The sequence below is a fragment of the Polypterus senegalus genome, chromosome 10, assembly GCF_016835505.1.
Source record: "Polypterus senegalus isolate Bchr_013 chromosome 10, ASM1683550v1, whole genome shotgun sequence".
NCBI classification, from domain to species: domain Eukaryota; kingdom Metazoa; phylum Chordata; class Cladistia; order Polypteriformes; family Polypteridae; genus Polypterus; species Polypterus senegalus.
Window position 1 is genome coordinate 25,762,687 of NC_053163.1, and position 20,266 is coordinate 25,782,952.

Below are 20,266 nucleotides of genomic sequence, written 5' to 3' on the forward strand. Positions count from 1 at the left end.
CGTTATGTAGTTCTCTTATGAAAAGTGGATAGACATACAGACAGACTTTGGACTACAGATACAAGGTATTTTATTTTCATTTCACTTCAACAGTTTGGACAATATTTTTAAGTTTATTACATAAAATCCAAATGAAAATTAATTTTAATCCCACATTGTAATGCGAAAACACACTTTTGCAAGCCACTGTGAAACACAATAATTGTTCACAGTGGTGGTGGGCTGGCACCCTGCCCGGGGTTTGTTTCCTGCCTTGCGCCTGGTGTTGGCTGGGATTGGCTCCGGCAGACCCCCCGTGACCCTGCGTTAGGATATAGAGGGTTGGATAATTGATGGATGGATGGCTGTTCACATAGTTAGTCAATCACTGAAGTATTCACCTTAATGGGTGAGAAAATGGATAAATTGCCACATACTGTATATACATTATCAAATCTGCTAACTCCAATTCAGGGTTGCAGTGTTGAAGAGCCTATCCTAGCAGCACCAGATGCAAAGCAGTGGACCTCTTTGCATGGCCAGAAATGAAATCTAACTCTTCGGTATTTGAGAAGTTGTGCATCCCTGTAGACTGGTAAACACAATAAACTCAACTGAATAACACTGAATATGTTTCTTCATGTGATCCTGATGGTTATTAATATTCTCGTTACTGATGGTGTCTTAAGATATTGGTGTAAGATGATCTTGCTTCTCGTTTTCTTTGCAAATCAGAATGTTTTTCTAAAGAAGGGCCCAACCATTTTTAACACTCAGTGCAGCGTGCCTTCCTTAGCCTGCAAAGTCCTTTGCAAAGCAATTAGCTCTTTGACCTGCTTATATACCACAAGACAATACCAGAAATGCCATTCCATGGGTTTATACTGCAGCTCACTGCAGAAAACGTTACCTTATTTCTTCAAAGCAAAAAATATCACTAGGGTGGTTTTGCTCAGTAGATGATTCAGTTAGTGGCATCATTTCATGTAGTGTGTTTACTTGCATTTAAATGGCAGGATGCCATCTTAAGCTAAATGATCTTTGCCAGTTCCTAGAAATGAGCAATCCTAACACGAGGCAGTAATGATCTCTTTATAATTAGCATCCTCATCTCCACTGATAACTTTCTGTCAATTAGGATGTTTTGCTACAGTCAGCTAAATTTTAAAAAAAAATCTCCATACTGCCAGGGACTCATGTTTTATTTATAGGATTTAAATGAAAAAAAAGGAAACTGGATTTTAATAATATTGTATATTTAGAATGGTGAGAAGCTGTACCTACCGCTTTCTTAAAAGCAAAATTTAGATATGCTGACTTCAATTATAAATGATGTAGTATACTGTAAAAATGGAAAATAATATGCATTTATCCTAACCAGTGTGTATGAACCTATATGAATATTTCAACCAGCATTATATTTACAAAGTGACAATTCTTTCTTCCTTCAATAGTACTCTGAAATTATGCAGTTGGAAACTGCCAGTTAGCAGAACTCTTATAATGTTCAAAAGTCTCCGCAAAATGCCATCAAATAGGAGACATTTTTGGAGGGATAGCTAAACCTTCACAAGCAAAACAAACTTCACGGAACACCACTGGACAAGAAGAATGATGTGCGTACATCAGTTGGCGCTATTGACTGAGGGTCTGCTTACTTCTCCCACATACTACCTTAAGTGTTTGAATTATTATTCAGGAAGCAACAACGTCCTCTTCGAGTTCCAGATAATAATCCAGGGGAAGACTATTGTGAAAAAACTCAAGCAATTAGCAATAATTAATACATAAGCACATTGATATACTCCTTGCATGGAGTTTTCATGGTCCCCTTGTGTCTACATGGGTTTGCCCCCTGGTGCTTTGGGTTCCTTCTATTGTCCAATGACATGCAAGTTAGGTGGACTGGTGATGTTAACTGGCCACAGTGTGTGGTTGGGGTGTGTGTGTGTTTGCCCTGTGATGGACTGGCATTTCACCCAGGGTTTGTTCCTGCCTTGTGCCCTTTGATAGCTGGGATAGCAAGCACCCTACACAACCATGTTCAGGAACTAAGCAGGTTTGAAAATGACTGACAGACATTGATATACGAAGGGAAGTCAAAAAGTAAAGGGACATTTGAGAAAAGGGGCATTTGTTCTAATGATAGAAATGTGAAACATACCTTATTTTTCTACATAACCTCCCTGGTCTTCAATGCACCTTTCCCAACGTTTCACAAGTTTTTTGATTCCGTCGGAAAACAAGTTTTTCGGTTGCACCTGTAACCAATTTTGCAATCAACGACTATCACATTGTCCTCAGTGGTTGACGTTGATGGCCTGCCCGATCTTTCTTCATCACATAAAGAAGTTCTTCCCTGTTTGAAGCCCTCTATCCGTTCGTAGATCTTGCTTCACGATAAACAGTTGTCAACATACTGTGCTTGCATTCGACGAATAATGCCCGCAGGTTTAACACCTTCCACAAACAAAAAGCGAATCATTGCCCTCATTTCCTCCTTGGTGCAGATGGACAATGGAGCTGTCATGTTTAACGGTCTGCTACACTCCAACGAATAACGCGGGAATAAGAGTTACACTTTGTATAGAAGTGTTGGTGACTACACTCATTCAGCGCTGGATACGAGCAGTATTACCAAACTCTGAAAAGAGAAATTTAAAAAATCCCTTTACTTTTTGAGTTCCCCTCGTACATTGTCACTTGCATGTGCAAAGGGGACAGCTTGTAATACCCTGTTGCACCAGGGATTCCCGCTGCATCCTTATGTCTTTTCTCTTCCTCCCTCTGCAGACTGGAAGCTTCACAGCTATTATATCACTCATGTCACTTCCAGTGTCCGTCAACATGGACCCGCCACTACCTGGCGGAAGGACTTAAGACCTGAAGATCTGCCATTTTGAGGCAATTTAGTTGGGAACAAGTCAAGTCAAGTCAAGTTGGGTAGCATGCACTGGTACAGTGCGTTCCCGCATCCACTACACAACGATCCAACTCGGGATGCTGGTTTGCAACCCCCCAGGCAGACACATGGTCCAGTCCCACCCTCCAGAAATGACCCTCTATCTGCCACAGCCAGGTGTTACGTGGGCGACCCCTTGGCCTGGCCCAGCCACTTGGGTCCCCAACAATGAGGATCTAATGAGCAGGATCACCCTCGAAGGAAACACGCCACATGGCCGTAGTGCCAGAACTGATGCTCCCTCACAATGCAGGTAATGTGCCTCACTCGGGACACCATGAGCAACACGACACAAAGTCAAACCTACGGTACCGAAGGATTTTCCGGAGAGACACAGTACCAAAGGAGTCCAGTCCGTCTCAGATCACTGGATAGCGTCCATGTCTCACAACCAAATAGCAAGACAGGAAGCACCAGGAATCTAAAGACTTGGACCTTCGTCCTTTTGCATAGATATCGAGAGCAACACACCCTTTCCAGCGACCTCATGACGCCCCCATGCTCTCCAAATCCGTCTACTGACTTCATTGGAAGAGTCACAGAGATATGAATGTCACTGCCAAGGTAAGTAAATCTCTCGACGAGGTCGACACTCTCTCCACATACAGACACACTGCTGATGGCCGTGCCTAAGAGGTCATTAAAGGCCTGGCTCTTGGTTTTTATCCAGGACACTCACAAGCCCAGACACTCAGACTCCTCGCTCAGTCTCTCGAGCGCCCCGTTCAGAGCCTCCCTTGACTCCGCGAAGATCACAGCATCATCAGCAAAGTCAAGATCCATGAATCTTTCTTCAACAACAGATGCCCCACAACCACTGGACCCCTTGACCTTGCCCAACACTCAATCCATACAAGCATTGAACAGAGTAGGAGCAAGAACACACCGCTGATGAACCTCAGAATCAACTGGGAAAAATGCAGATAGTGCCTCCATTCTGCACAGCACTCACAGTACCAGTGTACAGGCCAGCCATGATATCTAGCAACCTTGAGGGGATCCCACAAATCCTCAGGATGTCCCACAGGGCAGCTTGATCAACAAAGATGAACGCTTTATGAAAATTGACAAAGGCTGCAAGGAAACTCTGCCGATATTCACGTTTGCGCTCCATGAGAACCCTCAGTGCCAGGATGCAGTCGATGGTAGACTTCTTAGGCAAAATTTCTAATTTCCTATCTATCTAATAATGCCTTTCACATATCTACTTATCTGCTTGTGCTTTTGTGTTTTTAAAAAGTGATTTTTGAAATTTATAAAATATAAAACATTATGAAACCTAAGCAAATGTATAAGAAAAATGTCACTAAACACTTGGAAAGAATCCAGCAGTTTCTTTAGAAAGAAGCATTAATATCTGTTTCAAACACTGTAACATCCATCCATTTTCCAAAATTAATGCTACTAGATCTAATCCTAGTAGTCACAGATCTATCTATCTATCTATCTATCTATCTATCTATCTATCTATCTATCTATCTATCTATCTATCTATCTATCTATTTCTTTCCACCTTGCTGGTCATGTTGAGGTGGTCTCCAGCCACAAAGAAACACAAAAGGGAGAGCAGGCCTCCAAAAATGTTTGTACTTGTAGTCAAGTTCAACCATCTTCTAGCTGCTCTGCCAGTGTGACCCGACATTTGCGCGATAGACATATGAGCGCCAACAAAATAGCGCCGATTAAAACGCACCGTCAAAATCGCGCAGATAAAATTGCACAGACAAAATCGCGAAAGTTTCATTAAATATGAATTACTAGTTTAAAGCATATATAATAATGTTTATTTTAGAAGTCAATATTATGAGACGCGGCATGCCATCAACACGGCACGCAGATAAGTCCTTAAGATCACGCCCTGCATATGTAGGAAGAATTGCAGAAAGATGTCTTGATAGTTGAGCGTATTTAGACTTGCTGGCTGCCTGACGACTGGTAATTCCGCTTTGTATACGACACGTTATGCCAACCCTCGACTGAGTTATTTGTTTGCGGCATGCCATCAGCAGTTATAACAGTTATAATCTAGCACATAATGAGTACATAATGCGCACGTACGCGTCCCACTTTCTTGGCCTCTCTCGCGATTTTGTTGTGGCGATTTTGTCAGCGCGCATTTGTCGAAAACCAGTTAGCGAGGCTGCAAGGGACCATTCTGGGGCCGATCCTTTGACCTCACTAAACCATCCGGATGGCTATAACAACAGGCTGTGTGTACGAAGGCCAGAGGCTTAATCAGTGCAAGCTTATGACCAGCACTTACTGAGAATTTCATGTTTTTTGGGAAAAATTGCATTTGCATGAATGGGGTAGACACATGTTTACCCATTTAGTGTAGAGTGTGTGTACCCCTGAACATCTAAAAGCATTACAGACTTGTTATTTCCCAATCTCACAGGTCACTCACCTGTGTCCTATAACTAGCCCTTTTAACTAGCTTGTTGATTCATGGGCCTATCTTCAAGTGATGTTACCAGTCTGCTCTGTCCTCTTATATAATTTCTCTGTGTTCTGAGACCAGTCCAGAATGTCATTAATGTGGACCACCATGTACTTGTAGGAGTGCACCACCTCCATATCCACTCCCTGAACTGATGCAGTGAAACTCCATAACCAGTCTCCTTGGTTTTGCTGATGTTTAGTTGCAGACAATCCTCTTTGTACCAAGAAACAAACTTCTCCACCTGACTCCTGTCCTCTGTCTCACCCCCCTTATCGATACACCCCATAAGTGCAGAATCATCTGAGAATTTCTGCAAGTGACTTGACCTGCTATTTTAATTTATAGGTGGAGGTGTGTGGAGTGAATTGTAAAGCAGACAGGCCTGTTCCTTGTGGTGCTCCAGTGTCGCTCACATCTGTATCAGAGACACAGTCCTTGAGTAGTTCACAAAGTGCTACTTTTGAAGGAACATTCTGAGGCCTCCCTTGGATTAAAATTTACACCTAAATGGTTGTCTTTTTTTTACTTTGCATCTCAAATGAGCGCACATGTAACAAGTGTTTAAAATAACAAATTTAGTTGTTTGGAGCTTCACCAAATGATGATAATATTCATTGTGTTGTATGTTTTCCTGTTGTGTTCCTGTTATATTTCCCTACTCCGATTTTTGTGTTAATGTTACATCATCAGTGTGAGCGTCTCCCAGTATTCATTGTGTTACTGTGAGAGGAGGAGGAATCACAGAGCTTGAATAGTCACCTTTTATGTTCTCTGTTTTAATAAAATAAAAAAATCAAGATATAAAGGATGTTTGCATTACTCCTTCGAGGCGATTTGTACGACACATTGCATACATATCACAATGCAGAAGCTTTGAGGGTTAACCGAATCCAAGGGCAGGATGCAGAAGTACGGCGTGTGCGGTGGAGGCCAGTTACACACAGTGTACAATTTCATTCAGAGCAGTTCCATTCTTGCAAAATTTGTCTCGTGAAGCTTCAGCTAGTTGAGCAGTCCTAATCACTGAAGAAGCCATGAGAATTATCCTTCTCTCAAAGTGACTGAGATTTGCTCTTTGAGCCATAGTATGCAATGTAATAAGCCACTCTTTTAATATTTGATCCTATGGGTGATGGGATCTTAATGGCTTAATTATCTCAATAGCCTCATCTACGCAGAAACTCTTCTTGTCCCTCATTTGCTTCGTCATTTCTTTAATTTGCAAAACAATCATTTGCCGATATGTGCAACGCTATATGTACCTGGCAGCCAAAGTACTTGTTTAATCACCAAAAGCTACTTCTGAGAAAAAATTCTGTATTTAATTTTTTCCCATAGATAACACTTCACTTGTGGTCTCATAACAAGAACATTTTAATAAAGTGGTTAATAAAAAACACATTGTAAATATATAAAAAAAATTAAGAATAAAGAAGTGTGTAATCCTGAGACTGGACTGAGCAGTGTATGAAATAAGAGGGTGGATAGTCAAAGGATTACCACATTTAAGTGTCGTATGTTAAAAAACGTTCATGCTGTATCTTACACTCATTGCTGTCATGTTAGTATTTGTGCCCTAACAATAGTGAATTAGTACATTTTAAAATGTCTGAACAAAAGAAGTGTAATATAAAGCTTATCTCTAGATTCAGTCAGGCATTTTTAAGTCAAGAATGTTGGATTTTATCTTCTATAGGAGATAACTTTCATGAATAACCAGTTAACTCGTTTGCCTATTGTTAAAATTTTGACATTATTATAAGCATCATTGTCTATTATCTATCATTTATCCATATGTCCATTCTCAAGCCCACTTTATGTAGTTCAGTGCTGTGGTGGTCCAGGGCAATGTTAGAAACATAAGGAATTAAACTTGGACAAGGTGCCAGTTCATCACAGGGTGCACATAATGGCACCAAATCAATGCCAGTTAACACATCTTTGGGAAGTGGGAAGACAACTAGAGTTTCTGAAGAAATGCCCATATTGACACGGAAAGAAACTTCGAACTCCACATAGTCAGTGATTGGGAGCTGTGAGGTAGCAGTGCTAACCATAGACCACAGAACAAGTACAAGGGATGAGCTAGCAAGTCCATCAGAAAAGAATTACAAAACTTTTCCATTAAGCAACCAGGTAAATTTATAGAAATTGAGCTAGGAAGAATGGTATATATTATATAAAATATATTATATATATATAGTGGAAACTAGGGGTGCATCTCCCGCCCTGACCAGAGACACTAATTCAGTCCAACACAAAGCTTTTTATTCTCGGAAAGGCTCCCCAACCCATCCCAACATTCACAAGCAGAGTAAAACTCTGTCCCCTTCCTTCTCCAAACCTCATAGGTGAGCTTCTTCCACCTCCTCCCGACTCAGGCTCCCTTCTGTGAGGTAGCTTGATCCTTTTAAGGCGCACCTGGGAGAACTCCGCTCCCCCTGGCGACATCCCTGGAAGCCAACGATACCAAGTCCCATATAGCCCTGTGGGACCCGTGGGGCCATTACACCCCAGGGGGACTGCCAAACAGTAGTTTGGGGGAGATAGCACCCTTCTTAAGTCATCCTTCGTAAGTCCAACACTATATATATATAGAAGGGACCTTCAAAAAGTTTCCTTTTTAAACTCTATTTATTAAGAATTTCAAAAACAAATGACGTCACTTTTCTACATAGTCACCTTCCTTGTGATGCAATTTTCTTAGCTTTGTACCAACTTTTTAGTACCAAATTACTACATTTCCAAAGAAAATATTAAAGTGTGGAAACTTTTTGAAGTCTCTCGTATTACTGTATACTGTACAATATATATAGCTCCCTTGTTGCATAAATAAAAGTGAGTTATAGTGTCAGCCTCATTATTTAATAGTCAGACCTTGTATTACTTAGACACCATCTGCCAAAGGCCATTGTAGTTTTGCTTAGACTGTTTTGTTTCCCAGTAAAGTCTGAAACTGATTTTTTTTTAAAGTATGTGCTGATCTCCCATTGGCCCTTGCACATTCCTGCTGAATGCTGGGAACTGTAATTGTAATTGTAATTCAGGATCATCCCATTAGTTGGCCTTTTTATTGAATAATTAAATATAACAATGCCCTCTTTCTCAAACCCTCCTGATTTAAAGGAGTCAGACTGCTGCCACTCAAACATCCGGCCCTGCCTGTGAATGTAACACTGGGATGGAAATAAGTACAATGGAATGACCAGGAGAGGAAATGTCAAAGCAGGATAGAGATTGTAACCAGTGTAGATGTCACATGGGCTGGATGGGCGTCCCAGCAAGGAGAGGGAGCAGACCTGGAAGGAAGGATCGGAAAGGGTGGTGGACAGACAGTCAATTAGAAAGAAAAGATACTGCTGGGTTTATTTTATTTCCCCAGCATGCTAGATGGCAGCAGCCTGGGTTATCAGTGCCCAGCAGAGGGGGCAGCAGGGCATGCTGGGAAATGTAGTGCAGCAGGGCAGCCCTGCTGGGGTCAAAGGGTGCCTTAAGAGGGCGTTTTAGGGAGACAAGCTTCCCTCTGTGATGGAGTCTGTAATAAAAGGGACAGTACTCCCTTATCCAGGCTATTAGGAGCTGGGAGATAGAGAGGCAACACTTGACTGGAGGAGGGCAGTGCGGTGATGAGAGAAATTGTAGTGGTGAGAATTGTGGAGAAAGAAAACCTGTTTGCTCAAAAAAGGAAATATAAAAAGCAAACATGCATATTTTTCATTTGGAATCTATTAGATTCCGATAATTACAGTTCTGTCTTCCCAATCTTTATACCTTCGCCCCAGTGATTCCATTCGTGTAAACCCACCAGGCCCACTCTCTGTTTCGGGAAACAGCTACCATGACACAAAATGGCAATGATCGAAAGTAAACAACTGTTTCAAAATAATCAAATAATATATACATATGTAAACAAATAAAATATAAACACAAGGGGGGAAAATGAGTCAGAGAAGGAATCAGGACACCCCCCAGCCTGCTCCCAGGGTCTCATCTTGCCCTGTCCATACTGCGAAGCACTTACAGACCACCGTTTTTTAGTACTACCTGTAAAGAGCTCTCTGCACTCCGTTTTCTCGCAAACTCATTAATGGACACTGAGAAATTTAAAATGTCACATGACACAACACACCAGTTTCACACTGTTTCGCCTAAAAATGCACAAAGTATTTATTTCTGTTTTAAAAAATGTATATTTATATTTCTGTGGCTGACTTTTTATAGTTCTGGTAAGGGGGCCTTTCATGTCTGGTAGCCCCTCCTAACCGCCGCCCCACCAGTTCATCCAGTCATCCAGTCCTAAACCAATTCATATTGGTACTGGCATTAGTATCCTTGGAATACAGTGGCATGCAGAAGTATTCAATCCCCTTGCAAGACCTCATAATTTTCTGCACGACAAAAGATTTGTACAGATATTTATCCATTCAGCATTTTTAACATGAACACTTATGGTGTAACAATACATTTCCAAAGTCCAAATAAACCATTTTCTGTAGATACATTAACTGAAGAAGAAAAACTCCAAAGTTTGTGTTTGCATAATGTCACACACTTGCACATGGGAAACAGCTAAAGGGCCTAAATAATAGAAATTCTACGCCAGACCAGGGGACAGAGGAGTGTGCTAACTGTCTCTCTCACTCTCTTACAGACCATTCCTGGGAAATCTTACTTGATTCCGGCACAGTGACACCACTTCCGGCCCCAGTGCCAATAATGACATCACTTCCGGTCATGAAGATTTCACTTCCAGTTCTGGCACCAATGATGGTGTCACTTCCGGTCACAAAGATGCCACTTCCTGCTCCAACACCAGTGATGTAATTTCCCCTACTCTTGCTTAAAATGGCCATTTTGTCTCAAGGCCAGTCAATTATGTCTAGGACTCTGTTCTATGCACATTGTGCTTATTTCAAATCAACTTTTTGCAGCCAGGAAACAATATACGGGTGGCAGCCCCAAACCTTTATGATGTCTTTGACCCATTCTTATGACAATAAGTATTCAAGCTCTACCCATTCATACTTTGTCAAGACCTCTTTTTGCTGCAATAATAACCTTCATTCTTTTGGCGTAAGTATGTCCCAGTCTTGTACATTGTTCAGGAGTGATTCTTCCCCATTCTTCTTAACAGAATTTCTAGAGATCCTCTAGGTTGGTGGGATGGCACTTCTAGACAGCAGTTTTCAAATAGTGACTCCAATTCTCAATAGGGTAAAGATCAGAGCTTTGACTTGGCCATTGGAAAACATTCACCTTTCCGTTTCCATTCCAGTGTTGCTTTGGCCTTACGCTTACGGTCATTGTCATGTTGAAAGCACTTTGAGCTGCATTATTTGTATGAAAATGTACTATATAAATAAATGTTGTTGTTGAAAGATGAATCTTCCCCTATGCTATAGGTTCATAGCAGACTGAAACGTATTTTGCAGTATTTGTGTTCATTCATTGGCACTTCAGGTCTGACAAGATTCCCAGTCCCAGCACATGAAAAGCATGCTATAAATTTGTTTTCTGTATGATTTTAATAATTTAGATATTTTTTATAATCAAAATCACTGAATTTCCTGTTCAAATACAAGGGGAGAAATGTGAGGTGAGGCAGCGACGAGCCGAGCCGAGCCTCAGACTGCGCTCTCCCTCACACACGGGGTTGATGCATGCAATTGGCACGTGCCTGTTGCTGTCTGTCTGTATTTCGCCAATATAAGGTTTGCAGACATGTTTATTATACACCCTGACTTTCCACAGTTTGGCTAATAAATTTAATGAATGTGTGTGACATATTTAGTGTTGCTGACCAGACATAAAACTGTAGTGAAAAGGCACAACGTGAGGCAGACAGTGTCGTGCCGCCCTGAAGGGGTTGCCCAACAGGTACTCGTTGCTGCTGTTCTTCTACACAGAGGCATCAATACGTTAGCGATATCAGAAACTCAAGAGCACTGCAGTGGTCCATTTATTTTTATTTTTTGTTTATGTTATGCTGACAAGATATGAAACATAACCAGTAGTCAAAGTGCATGCTGCCAACTGAATAGTGAATAAGCTACTCTTTTGGCTTCATATATTTGTAAATCAGACTCTGAAGGAGTGAGTGAGTGTCTCACCATCCATGAGCCTCACTGCATGTCACTGACTGAAAAGTAGCAGGCTAGTGAAGAATATGGATAATCAGTAGCATTTTGTGAAAATAGTAAAACATTACACTGGTAATGAAAGCATTTTGGGTTCACAAGTGTGCTCAAGCACTGTGGTTGTCATTATGTCACACTTCACCAGTCATTTCATGGGGCAATTCAGGAAGTGTATGACTAAGGCCACACAGGAAATGCTGTCACAGATTTACTCACCATCTGCGGTGGGTTCCTGCTTGTCTCTAGTTGTTTCCGGGAGAGGCTTTGGTTTCCTGTGACTGTGACCAGGACCAGGCTCTGTAAATGGACAGATACATGGATGAATTTGTGTCAGTATTCACTGCTTGTTGCCATCAAGTAAAGTAAGTAAGACAGAACTTGAATAGCTTCTTGAGTCAAGCCAAACTTTGAAAAGCATATAACATCCACTTACAGTGAAGGGGAGCAGTAAAGGTATAGGGACATTCATTTTAAAAAATCTCATCTATAAAAGTTCGGTCTGACTTGGCTGACAGCTGGAAAAAGTGAAATTGTATTGTTCTTTAACAATACGCCATAGAATATATGACATTAAAATGGCCGACTACCCATGAAAACAGCTATAGAAACAAAACACATGTAGCATCACACTGGGTTTATAAGATTTCTGTCAGACAATTGATTGTCAAAGTACTTTTAAATTACAGGACTGTGGAGAGCTGAAACCTATCTTGGAAATATAAAATAAAAGAAAGGAACCAGCACTAGATGGGACGTAAATCCATCACAATACACATTCATAGAAAGATCTGCAGCAGGCCTATTTGTTGAAAACCTTCAACCCAACATACTGTACACTATATGGTGAAAAGTTTCTGGAAACCTTGAACCTCACATCTCTATGGGCTTGTTGGAAATCCTATTCCAAAACCATGGACATTACTATAGGCTAGAACAGCCTCCATTTTTCTCAGAATGCTTTCAACAAGATTTTGGAGTCTGTGGGAATTTGTGCCCATTCAGCCAAAATGTGAGGTCAGGTACTGACATTAGATGAGGAGACTTTGGTCATAATCCGATCCATCCCAAAATGTTCAGAAGGATTGAAGTCAGAGTTCTGTTCAGGCCACTTGAGTTCCCCCATGTCTTTAGTGCACAGTCATGATGTAACAAAAAGTGGTCGTCCCCAAGATATTGCTACAAAGCTGGAAACTCGGAATGGTCTAAAATGTTTCTGTAGCATTAACAGCATTAACATCTGAATGAATGAGTAGTAATTTTCTTAAACTAAATGAGGATTAAACAGAAATCTTAGCAAATATGGCTATAATGAGTATATTAGAAATAAACTTGATCAATTAGGCTTAAAAATCAAGACAGAGGTAATGAATTTAGGGGTAATTATTTATTCTGACCTACATTTTAAATCACATATTAATCAGGTTATCAGGAGAGCATTTTTTCACTTAAGAAATATAGCAAAAGTTAGACCTCTTATAACATTGCAAGATGCTGAGAAATTAGTTCACGCTTTTGTTTTTAGTTGGCTAGATTACTGTAATGCACACCTCGCAGGACCACCCAAAAAAAGACGCCAATCGATTGCAGAATGGAGCTGCCAGAATCTTAACCGGGAAAAGAAAATCTGAGCACATCACACCAGTTCTGATGTTACTACACTGGTTACCTGTGCCATTTAGAATTGACTTTAAAATACTGCTGATGGTTTACAAAGCCTTAAATAATCTGCTCCCTCCTGTATCTTGGAATGCTCCAAATCATAAGCTTAGATCTTCAAATGAGTGTCTGCTTGTAATTCCAAGAGCTAAACTTAAAAGAAGTGGTGAGGCTTGACACTTCCTCCCCACAATAATAGGATCTGTACTTGACCAGAGCAGATCTAGCAGAGCACAAATCTCACATGGGGGAGAGATGACATCCCATGACAGTGGCAGTGCTACGTTTAAAGTCACTGAGCAGCTCTTCAGTACGATCAAATCTAATGGCAGTGCTTGTCAATCGAGATTGTATGGTCGTGTATTTGATTTGATGCAACTACCTGTGCTCAACACTTCAGAGTGATCTCCGCATACTTTTTGGCCATATACAAGGTGTGACCAAAAAATATGGTGAATGTTTCAAAAAGAAACGTTTATTGCAGTAAAAGATTTACAACTACTAGTCACCCTTTAAAATCTTCTCCTCCACTTCAAATGCACTTATTTAATAGCTCCTGTCACTTTGTGAAGCAGTTCTGGAAGTTTTCTTTCGAGAGTGTCTTTAGTTAGGCTGTCATGGCTGCCTGGATGTCCTCAGTGGATTGAATTGTTTGCCTTTCACGGTCATTTTCAATTTAGGGAACAGCCAGAAGTCGCACGGTGCCAGATCCGGTGAATAAGATGGATGTGGACGCAGCGTAATGTTTTTATTCAGCAGAAATCGTTGTACTAGAAGGGATGGGTGACAAGGAGCATTGTCATGATGAAGAATTAAACCGTTTCAACATTCTCGGTTATTAATGTTGAAGGACGTCCTGATCTTTTCTCGTCTTCAACCGAGTCAGATCCATTACGAAATCGATCAAACCACTTGTAAATAGTCTTAATTTTCGGTGCAGTGTCGCCATAAACCGATTTTAACATCTGATGGGTTTCCTTAGCTTTTTGTAATTTGAAACAAAAATTTCATATTAATGCGTTGCTCGATATCCATTATTAACGACAAAGTTGAAAAACACACTTGAACTCAACAGTAGCCCACAAACGACTGACAGTATCAAAGAAGGTGAAACTTGTCACAAACTCGGCTCTAGGATGGACATGTCAGAACCAGCATTGAATTGTTTTGTGTTGCTCTTGGATGGAGCTCTGCACCAACATTCACTGTACTTCTTGATCACACCTCGTAGTGGGGATGTGTGAGTGAAAAGAGTATCTGGAGAGAACATGAGAATTCTTCACTGATGGGGGTCAGGATGGAATGCAGATCCAGTACCCTTCTGTACTAACCATTGTGCCATCTAACTCTATATAAATCACGATATGTACTAACATGTATTCATATGCATCATATTATCATATTCATCATATCATCATATTCAGAAAAAGTAAAAATTGGTGTGAAAAGGACTTATATTATTAAACTAGCAAAATACCCGCGCTTCGCAGCAGACAAGTAGTGTGTTAAATAAATTATGAAAAAGAAAAGGAAACATTTTAAAAATAATGTAACACGATTGTCAATGTAATTGTCATCGGCTTATTTTAGTATTGAGAGTAAAGGTGATGATTGTAAAGAGTTTAATTTATGATTGTAAATGTTGTGTATGAGAAATGCACATTTTTAGGCCGACCTTGTTGAAAAAGGAAGGGGGACCAGGGGCAGGCCTTGTACGTCTCTGGCGTGAAATAAATTGTCTGTTGACGGAAATAAGAAATGAAACCGCCAAAAGGAGAGGTCAGTTCCAAAAGTTCCTTACGGCATAATGGTGAGAATCGGCAAAAAAATTATTTTTGAAAGTCTGGTGATGAAATGAAACATACTTAATTGTAAGCACAGTGTAAAGGATGAGCATGAGAAATTTGGGCTTCCAACATATATTGGAAGTCACAGAAATAGTGAGGAGGGGTTTCCCCTATCTATATATACAGTTTAGGGGTGCACTGTTTCCCTCCCTTGTGTGATGCAATAGGACATGAAACAAACCTAACTTTTGTAAGTACACTACAAGGAATGAGCATGCGAAATTTCAGCTTCCCACCTATATGGCAAGTGGGAGAATCAGTGATGAGTCAGTGAGGGCTTTGCCTTTTATATACAGTATATAGATACTCCTCTGTAATAATGTTAACATTTATGTATAACCAAAAAAAAAAAAAACAGACTGGGGCTGGAGTTTCAACCGAGATTATTAAACAACAATGCTGAAATAGTGTCAATTGTGTCAAATTATACAAATATAATCTTTCACTTTACAGAATAAAATTAAGAAAATGTAAAGTGTATTCTCTCTCTCTCTCTCTCTCTCTCTCTCTCTATATATATATATATATATATATTCTATATTAAATAATATATTCTATTAGAATCTAATGGTATGATAAAAATAGAAATTATAATAAGCATCTATGTAGCGATATTAAAAAAACAGATTACACAGTGACTGGACAAGAATTTATACTGAACACTCCAGAACTGTGAAACAGCAGTGTTAACAATGATATCATTCATTTATCCATCCATCATCAAAAGTAAAAGAACATTAAAAATGTATTAATAAAGTGCCTGTCACAGAGAAAAGTCAAAAGGTGCTGAACAATAAAACTAAAAACCAAAACAACATCAAATACAAGGACAATATAAACGTCACCCACAGACGGCAAAGCTACCCAAATGCATCTTAAGATGACACAAAGCTACTTACAGGTACAAAGCACTGGAGCTTGGCAGAGTAGTGATGGGCATACGCTGGGGACAAAGCCCTAAACTGAGCACCAGTCAACCAAAGGGAACACACACACCCACTCACACTTTTGTGGAAGCAGTTTGAGGTCTTCATAATTTAAAAGGAAAACCAGAATACCTGCAGAAAACCCACACAGGAACTGAGACGCAGCAGTTGCAAATCACTGAGCCATCATTCATCTCTAAGTTAGTTAAAAATATTTTACAAGGCTAATAGATTTATATGATGAGAAACATCTCTGCAGTAACATTAACGTGTATTGTTTCAAACTGTACAAAATTAGGGGCTGGGCTGGAATTGAAATCAAGGTCCCTAATTTCCATCCATCCATCCATTATCCAACCCGCTATAGCCTAACTACAGGGTCACAGGGGTCTGCTGGAGTCAATCCCAGCCAACACAGGTAGCAAGGCAGGAAACAAACCCGGGCAGGGCGCCAGCCCACCGCAGGTCCCTAAATTCTTTTCAGATAAATATTTAAGACATTATTTTGAAATGCACAAATAATACATACTGTACATTTATTTAAAACATTATTATGATTATTATTATTAGTAGTAGTAGTAGTAATAGTAGTAGTAGTAGTACTATCATTATTATTCCCTGTCTACCTCACTAGGAAATGTAAGAATGAATAATGCATCTGTTATTCATCTTCTTAATACCTGTATTTCTTTCCTTCAAATTGAACACTATTTACTATTTTTGCATTATAAAGTATATTTTTATAAGAATATTAAAAGTAAATATCAAAATAAGAACAGGCAATTCAGCCCAAAAAAGTTATCCATGTATTTCGCTCCAGTAGGTTATGCAAAACAAGGCCAAGTCGAGATCTGAAGGTCCTTGAAGTCCTACTCTCCACCACACTACTTGGTCACTTATTCCAATTGTCTGTGGTTCTTAGCATGAAAAACTTAGTAACATTTATCCGAAATCTGCCCTTAAGTTTTCAACTGTATCCCAATGTTTTATTTTTTTTATAACATTTTAATAATCCAGGTCATTCAGCCCAAGAAAGCTGGCCAGTCCTATTCACTTAGTTCCTCCCAAATAATATCAAGTTCTAAAGTCCCTAAAGTTCTACGGTTTACCACACTTGATAGCTTATTCCATGTATCTACGTAATCCAAGTGTCAAAAAACCTACTAAAGTTTGGACAATATTTACCCAAGTTCACAACTGTGTCCACCATGTTCTTGATGAACTCATTTTAAAATCAGTCTCGATCCACTAGACTAATTCCCTTCATAGCTTTAAACACTTCATTCATGTCTCCTCTTAATCTTCTTTTTCTTAAACTGTAAAGGCTCAGCTCTTTTAATCTTCATAACTCACCCCCTGTAGCTCTGGAATCAGCCTAGTCGCTCTTCTCTGGACCTTTTCTTGTGCTGCTATGTCCTTTTTGTAGCCTGGAGACCAAAACTGCACCCAGTACTCCAGATGAGGCCTCACCAGAGTGTTATAAAATTTGAGCAGAAACTTCTTGGACTTGTACTCCACACATCAAGGCGCTATATAACCTGACATTCTGTTAGCCTCCTTAATGGCTTCTGAACCCTGTCTGGCAGTTGATAGTGACGAGACCACTACAACTCCTAAATCCTTTCTATAAGGTGTAATTTTGATTTTCAGAGCTCTCATTGTGTATTCAAATGTAACATTTTTACTTCCTCCATGTAATACGTTACATTTAGTTACATTACATTTCATCTGCACACATCTGTATGCTGTTAATGCCCTTCTGTGATGATTCAAAATCTAAATGAATGAGAGATAACCTACAATATATTATTATTATTATTATTATTATTATTATTATTATTATTATTATTATTATTATTATTATCAATAATAATAATAATAATAATAATAATAATAATAATAGCAGTAATTAACACCAGGCATTTTCCTTTGAAATTACCCTGACTAGGCACCCTAATCCTAACTAGACCTAAATTCTGGAATTTAACCCTACCCCATACTTTCAGCTATGCCCTTCATTACGTCTCTTGAGTGGGTATAGTTTTCATACCAGTTGAAAGGTTGTGAGATCCAAACAACTTTATAAATAAACTATATAAATAACTACATAAATAAAACATATTATTATTATTATCCATCCATCCATTAGCCAACCTGCTATATCCTAACTACAGGGTCACAGGGGTCTGCTGGAGCCAATCCCAGCCAACACAGGGTGCAAGATAGGAAAAAAACCTTGGGCAGGGCGCCAGCCCACCACAGGGCACACACACACACACACACACACACACACACACCAAGCACATACTGGGGAAAATTTGGGATCGCCAATGCATGTCTTTGGACTGTGGGAGGAAACCAGAGTACCCGGAGGAAACCGACACAGACATAGGAAGAACATACAAACTACACGCAGGGAGGACCTGGGAAGCGAACCCAGGTCTCCTAACTGTGAGGCAGCAGCACCACTGTGCTGCCCTATTATTATTATTAATAATAATAATAATAATAATACATTCTAGATAATACATTCTAGAATATATCTCCCAATCCACCTAACTTGGAATCATGTGCAAACTTAACCAACTTGTTACTTATATTCCTATCCAAATCATTTATATATATTACAAATAGCAGCGGCCCTAACACTGACTCCTGTGGAACACCACTCTTAACATCACATCAGCTAATTCTGATGTCTCCTCACATCATATCCCTCTAATGTGTTCTTGTTGAAGAATGGCTTTTAAAGTAACAGCCTGGATCTCCTGTAGTAATTCCCTTTAAAATTATATCCTCTTAAACTAAAAAGGTTCACCTCCTTCCTCCTTACAGCTCCTTATTATTATTATTAGTCCTCCTTATAGCTTATTACCTCTCAGTCCTGTTTCCAGCCTAGTCGCTCTTCTTTGGACTTTCTCTAGTGCTGCTGTGTCTTTATTTTTGTAATATGGAGACCAAACTTCCACACAGCACTCCAGTGTGTTCCATAACTTCAGTGTAAACTCCACTGGACTTGTACTCCACTTCTCATGATACTGTACAGTATGTAACCTAACATCCTCTTAGCCATGTTGATTCGCTTCTGTACAGGGTGCGGATGTACACAGTGATGTGTCCTCTGTGAATGCCATGTCCTTCTCATAAGCTGTATTTCACGTTTCAAATCTCCCTTTATGTATTCAAGTCTAATGTTACATTTCGTACATGTAATACTTTACATTTACTTTACATTCACTTATATTATATCTGCCACAAATCTCCTCAAGCCACCATACTGTCCAAGTCCCTTTGTAACAATTTAGCTGATTCTCCATTAACTGCCATGTTTGGTTTTATGTAGCTAGATATGTCAGCATGGTGTCATAGTGGCAGTGCTGTTGAGTGGGGTACACATCTTGGGTGCTCACTGCATGGAGTGTGTTTGTCCTCACTACATCTGTGTAGATTTCCTCCCACAGTCCAAAGACATACAGGTCGGGTGAATTGGCCTGTGTGTGTGTATTCAACATGTGGTGCCCTGTCCAGGTTTTTGTTCCTGCCTTGTGCCCGATGATTGGCTCCAGCTGCCCCACAACCCTGTCATGAATAAGCAGGTTGAGAAAATGGATGGAAAGAGCTACATGCTAATCTGGGAAATTATTTTTTTGTGTTATTATGTTATCAGTTACAGCACAAACAAAGAAACTGTATTGTTTTGCATTTCAAGTTCTGAAGATAATTTTCTGAATAACTTAAAGGTTGACTGATCCACCAATAAGGGTAGCATGGTGAAGCAGTTGTAGCGCTCCTGCCTCACAGTTAGGGGACCAGGGTTCACATCCTGGATCGTCCTTGCATGGTGTTTGCATGTTTTCCCAACATCCTGGTGGGTTTCCTCCGTGGCCTCCGATGTCCTCCCACAGTCCAAAGACATGCAAACTGAGGTGGATTGGTGATACTGAATTTGGCCCTAGTGTGTGTTTTTGGTGCCCTGTAATGTACTGGTACACTGTCCACAACATGTGCCCTGTGCTGGCTGGGATAGGCTTTGGCACCCCCCAAGTGACCACATTCAGGATTAAGCGGGTCTGATCCACCAATACATTGTAACAAATGAACTATCCATTTAATTAATTCACTTTATGTGGTTTTATGAAGTTAGATAACGTGAGGGAATGCCCCTCCACTGCTGGGCACACTCCCTTATGTTGTTAATTATTTATCTCAGGTATGCTGGTGAAAACACTCACACTCCATGGTCAAGTGAATCATTTGCAACCACATCAGCATTTGAACCCGGTCTTCTGTTCAGACTGTGAGGCAGCAGTGCCAAC

General features: G+C 40.1%; 1 protein-coding gene across 1 annotated transcript in view; it reads right to left on the reverse strand.

The window, feature by feature from the left end:
• The window catches only part of LOC120536969 (cytohesin-2-like), a 185,815-nt gene that overhangs the window by 163,971 nt on the left and 1,578 nt on the right, over window positions 1–20,266 (reverse strand). The window contains exon 2 of the mRNA XM_039765550.1: window positions 11,738–11,818. Coding sequence (XP_039621484.1) covers window positions 11,738–11,818 — 81 coding nt within the window. The remainder of the gene's footprint in view (window positions 1–11,737; window positions 11,819–20,266) is intronic.